The sequence below is a fragment of the Ipomoea nil genome, unplaced genomic scaffold (genome assembly GCF_001879475.1).
Source record: "Ipomoea nil cultivar Tokyo-kokei standard unplaced genomic scaffold, Asagao_1.1 scaffold2735, whole genome shotgun sequence".
NCBI lineage: Eukaryota > Viridiplantae > Streptophyta > Magnoliopsida > Solanales > Convolvulaceae > Ipomoea > Ipomoea nil.
In genome coordinates, this window is record NW_017619163.1 from 1500489 (window position 1) to 1506551 (window position 6063).

Genomic DNA, 6063 nt, shown 5'->3' on the forward strand with positions numbered 1-6063 from the left:
TATAATCAATTTATGAATTTGAATTAAAGAATTTTTATATTGGAGAAAAATAAAGCAAATATAACTAATGAAATTATTTCTCTTATTTAATTTATTGATAATGAATATTTTTTTTTTTTTTGAATAAAGACATTGTAGACACATAATTCTAAAATAAATAAATGTATATGTATTATTTTTTGTTGTAGCTACTAAATTATTATTTTTAATTTAATAAGAGTAAAATAGAGTACTAATTATGCCAACTTTGATTGGGATGAGGTTCGAACCTAAGACCTTTCTTATTGAAATCAATGAGTAAGTTAACAGTGAAGTAACAGAAATTAACGGAAAAGATAATATTTAACGGAAAAGTTAACGGATAATCATATTCATTAAGGATAAATTAGGAAATCTTAAGAAAAAATTAAAATTTGATCAATCTGAGCCATTCATTTGATTAAAAAATTTGACCGTCATTTTTTCTACCCATTACAAGCCTAACTCTCTTGGGCTCTTATTAGTATATACTAGTTTTTCTACGCGCTTTGCGCGAATAGGATAATGCCCAATACTTACTTTTAAATAAGTATTTCAAAGTATATCAATGCTATATTATATAGAAGATGTTCATGCATAGGTAAATAAATGTTGAATTTGTTTATTTAAATCGGTAATTTAAAGTATATAAATGCAAGATAATATATGAGAGATTGATTATATATAACTGTCACAAAAATAAATGTTTGCAACTTTGTAATAACGTAAATCTAAGTACTAAGTCTAAAAGCGATAGTCTAAATAAATACTATTTTTGGTTTAAATGTTTCTAATTCTCTTTTAGGTAGCATTGTTATTGTTTTCATTTTCAGTACATGTCTTTTTTTTCTTTTTTTCTTTTTTTTGTTATTGGTAGTGTGTCATGTGCAATTGGTTTAGTGGTAGTATCATAGAGGAATTCATCATGCAATGAGATTATGCTGTATGAAGTTTTAGATTTGTCTTGTTGTGTATATGACTGAAATCTTAGTTGTGCTATGAACTCTTTATCTTACAAGCACATGTTGATATTTGGTAGTGGTAGTTTTCCCTACATGTTTCATGTGTTGTGAGACATCTAATTTTAAATTAATTAAATGTATATATATTATTATTTTTTTGTTGTAGCTACTAATTTATTTTTTAATTTAAGTAATAAAAGCAATAAAGTGGGAAAATTATGATGTGGAATCGTGTCCACCTTGCAAGGTGGATAAAGGTGGACACGGTTCCAAAATTGTTCATAATTATGAATATACAGTTCAAAAAATTATGAACATAAAGTTGTGAACATAATTATGAACATATAGTTCTGTAATTATGAATATAGAGATTCAATAATTGTGAATATGAAGTTAAAAAATTATGAATATATAGTTTTATAATTATGAACATATAGTTTAATAATTATGAACATAGAGTTCTGCAATTGTGAATATAAAGTTCAATAATTATGAATATGAAGTTAAAAAAATATGAATATATAGCTTTATAATTATGAAGATTTACTTCAGTAATTATGAACATAGAACTGTGTCCACATTGCAAGGTGGACACAGTTCCACGGCATAACGATTGAATAAAGTGGCGTATATACTTTTCATCCACAATAATGAAATCATTGATTTTTTTAAAAAATTCTCATTCGTTGTTGAGACAAATTGTTTTGAGAGTTTGTCAATGACAATTGCTGTCAATAGATGATGATAATAAATAATTCAAAATATAAGGTTACAATAGATATTGTTATAATAATATAGTAAAAATTAACTTACAAAATTCTTTAGAAGTTTTCATGTATTGATAAAAGCATAATTGAAATATTAAGTTTTGTTCTCAATAATCAAAAGAAGATTAATTAAATGAAAAAAAAAATGAACTTAAATTTATTATTTTTTTAATGAAAGAAAATCAAATGATTATCAAAGTTACTGATTTATAATCATCGAATGCTATGTATTTAGTCTGGCTAATTATTTGACCAAAGTTTATGTTAAATTTTTTATTTTATTTTTTAATACATTTTAACATATTCGTAGTCTATGTTTAACAATTATGCTAACTCTAATTGGAATAAGGTTCGAACCTAAAACCTTTCTTATAAAAATTAATGAGTAAGTTAAGAATAATAAATAGTTAACGGAATATTCCGTTAATAAAATTTATACTAACGGAATTTAAGGTTATTTAAAGAAAGAAAATAATATAATAAAGGGTAAATAAGAAAAATCATTAAAAATACTAAATCAAAATACTATGAACCATTCATTTTAAGAAACAAATAGTATTGACATTTTTTTATTCCAGTTAAGGACCTAACATTATTGGCTCTTATTATAATTATATTATATTATATTATATTATATTATATATATATATATATATATATATATATATATATATATATATATATATATATATATATATATATAAAGTTATTAAGAATTTAATTATAAGGATTGATTAAACAAAAAAGTTATTTTCAAAAAAAAAAAAACAAAAAAGTTAGCTGGGCGCACGGGTTGACCCCCTCATTCAGTCCTCGCCAAAACAAAATTAAACAAGAAGTCCTGACATTGCGTGCAATAAACAAATCCCATACGGCGACGAGTACGAGGTGAGGGATCCAAAATAGCAAGAGTGGAGTGGAGAGAATCAATCATATATTCCTCTTCAATTTGGAGTGAACAAGGTATTCTTTTAATCTTTTTGGAGCTCCCATGCTGACGAATTGAATAATGAATCTCAATCCAATCCTTTCGTCTGCTGCTACTATTAGTACCACTGTGTAAATTTTTGGGTTTGCAGTTTCTTTCTCATTGGTCTTGTCCTTCACACCGCCAACCAAAAATCTTGGAATTTCATGTAATTTTCTGTTTCATGGCTTTTGCCCGAAGCTCATTTTCGCCTTCTGAACTTAGTTTTATACTCTTTTGTGCAAAAAGATTTGATTTTGATCATTAGTGTTATACTCTTTTGTGGAAAAAGATTTGATTTTGATGAGTGGGAGTCTGATAGTTGGTGCAAAATGTTGATTTACAGTGAGATTGAACAATGGGTAATGCTTCTTCAATGTTGACCCAGTATGACATTGAAGACGTTAAAGATCACTGTGACCATCTATGTAAGAATCTATCTTTAATTGATGCATCTATTTGTTTTCTTTTGTACCCTTTTTATAGATTTGATCTATTTGTTACTGAAATTTTTTTTATGGAAAATTTAGTTAATCAGCAAGAAATAGTGTCACTATACGAGAGGTTCTGCCAACTTGATAGGAGTGCCAAGGGGTTCATATCAGCTGATGAGTTTTTATCAGTTCCAGAGTTTGCCATGAATCCACTATCTCAGGTTGGTTTTTGGGATGAAAGTACAGTTGTGATTGGTGTTATTGTTGCCTTGTTTGATTATCTGATCTGTTTTTAATCTTCCAGAGATTGCTCAAGATGGTAGATGGCTTAAACTTCAAGGACTTTGTAGCGTTTTTGTCAGCTTTTAGTGCCAAAGCAAGCATGCGGCAGAAAATTGAACGTAGGTTATTTACCCCCACCCGACTACTCTGTATGTGTGGATTAGCAGATATGTTTTGTTTAGTTCATTCAAGACGTGAAGTATACTGCTTTTTTCTTGGTTCAAGTATTATATAGATAGCTTTAGTTCAGGTTCTCTATTTTTTTGGCAAAGCTTTTTCAATGCTTACTTCAAAAAATCTTGTCTTGAAATGCCTGCTATGCTGTTATTTGGTACGTGTTTGAAATTTTTCTTTTACTTTGTGAAAGCTTAAGAGCCAAAGTATCATCAGAGCATGGCTGGCATTATATTTGTTCTTCTGAAAATTGAGTCTTAGTGCTAATTATTATAAAAAGGGACTGAACTTTAACATTGATTGTAGTGTATGTACCCTCACGGTCTCGGGGAAGAACTATTGCGACAAGCATTCCTTCCCTGATCCCTGCACTTCAAGGGCACGGGTGCTGATTAGGAGTTGAGAGGCTGATATTATGCTTCCATTTTATATCAAAGAAAATTATTTTATGCTTTGAACTTATGCCTGTCACTCGAATAGTAAATTAGTGACCATGCAGTATTTATGTATTTCTTACTCTCATTTTAGTTCTTCATATCTCTTGTTTGATTCGGATGAATTGTGTTTATGTGTTAGTTATCTTCAAAGTATATGATTCTGATGGCAATGGGAAGGTCTCATTCAATGACATGATGGAAGTGCTTCAGGATTTGACTGGCTCGTTCATGTCAGATAAGCAAAGAAAGGTTCAAATCATTCTATGCCTAATTTACCATTATTTCTGTTTTCTATCGTTTCTTATTGAATTTGTAAATACGATATATAGCGTGTTGTGGGAAAGCCTATAATTAGGTGTCTATTACGCATTCCATTCTTTTAGACTCAACACTTAATATTTTACGCTGCTTCTAGCTTTTGGCATTTGCATGCAACTTTCCTTCATTGTTTTCTAGTATGCTTGTGAGATTTATGCAGTACGGTTAATTTGTCTTATTGTCTTTTCTCCTTTCTGAGAAACGCGTTTTAAGGTGTTGACAAGTTCCTAGCGTGTTCTATTCTGTGTTTCGTAGGATGTTTTGAGCCAAGTTCTGCACGAGGCAGGTTATGCGAGGGACTCCTTGTTACTTTTGGACGATTTCGTTAAGGTTGGTATGTCTCATATTCGTTCCCATTTTCGAATTCTCAAACATTTAGCAGTAAGATAGAACCAACACTGGTTTCTATATGAGACATATGATTAGTACCTTGCCAAGACATGAAAGGAACAATGAAGTGTATTTGAGGATCGGCCCTGTTTGGTAAAATAGTTAGTCTCAGCCAATTTTGATTTATTTGACCACTATTAGTTGTTTGACTTGGTTAAACAATCAATATGAGTGTTTGATTAATTAGTTTTTTGTAACAATTTATTGTTCCAAAATGCTAAAATTAAAAAAGTTACTCAATAGCTTTTTCGATAAGTTTTTTGAGAAAGTCATTTTGCATGTAATCAGCTTCCAGCTAACAGTTAATTTACCAAACACTTTTCTACAATCAGCTAATGCTATCAATTAGTCAAACCTACAACAGTTTTGGAGTATTTACCAAACACACCCGATATGTTCTTTTTATTTTTCTTTTTGATGTGTTTTATTATGTTGTTTTTTGTTCCAGGTTTTTGAGCATCCTGGGTTGAAGATGGAGGTGGAGGTGCCAGTTGACTAGCTAAGCAGCAGTTCCTAGAATTCTGCTTGAGTAGTTAAAATTTGAGACAAATGTTTTGTTTTATTAGCAAACATTTGTTTTATTCTTCAATCAAGGATTAAAATAAATAAATAAATAAAAGCAAGCATTGCCCAATCTAATTTACAAGGAATACTGGCGTGTTAGTGTCACGAAATTGATACGTTACCATTTCTCTCTGTGTCACGCCTGCCTCCGAGACATGATCTAACCGTCATTAGTTGTTACAAATTACAATACGAAGCCTGACCAAAATATGACTTGCATTCCTCGTCAAGGAGGCCACTACAATCCTGTAAAGCAAAATGAGTTATATTAGGCTTACAAATGTGGACCAAAGTCTATCATATTATGATTGGTAATTGAAGGACAACGGTCTAAGACACTCCTCCGGATGGCATAGAGCCTTTTTAGGGGTTGGACGTGGATGGAAAAAGATACACAATGTGTTAACTGTTGGGACACTCCTCTAGATGGCATAGAGCCTTTTTGGGGTTGGATGTGGAGGAAAAATATACAAAATGTATTAATTGTATCGTTTTAAATCATGATCCACAATGCAAGATGAATCTTGGTTCATTATATAATTTGCCCAAAATCTAAGCGCAAATTATTTTGTGGATTCAGGTCCACTTTGCAATGTGGACTCGGGTCCAAATGTTCCCAATTTACATACTAAATGTTTGAGTTAATGCCTTATGGGATCTTCCGAGTATAGTGGTTTTGTCACGTTTAGTCCTAAACTTTCAAATTAACCACTCATGGTCATACTATTTTCAAATTTTTACTATCCGTGG

The 6063-nt window shown here is 30.4% G+C and overlaps 1 protein-coding gene across 4 annotated transcripts; it reads left to right on the forward strand.

The window, feature by feature from the left end:
- Nucleotides 1-2541: 2541 nt before the first annotated feature.
- On the forward strand, nt 2542-5399 carry LOC109156501 (calcineurin subunit B-like). Of its 4 annotated transcripts, XM_019304352.1 has the most exons (8): nt 2546-2710; nt 2827-2883; nt 3061-3142; nt 3245-3369; nt 3453-3549; nt 4181-4290; nt 4615-4689; nt 5198-5399. In XM_019304352.1, exons 3-8 carry the CDS (start codon nt 3073-3075, stop codon nt 5246-5248), a joined length of 528 nt encoding a protein of 175 aa, XP_019159897.1. In that variant the 5' UTR covers nt 2546-2710; nt 2827-2883; nt 3061-3072; the 3' UTR covers nt 5249-5399. The 4 variants fall into 4 exon arrangements, with proteins under 4 accessions (XP_019159898.1, XP_019159899.1, XP_019159897.1 ...); XM_019304353.1 differs by lacking the exon at nt 5198-5399 and adding an exon at nt 4786-4841 and having other exon boundaries at nt 2542-2883; nt 4615-4693; XM_019304354.1 differs by having other exon boundaries at nt 2544-2883; nt 4615-4693.
- The last annotated feature ends 664 nt before the right edge of the window (nt 5400-6063 follow it).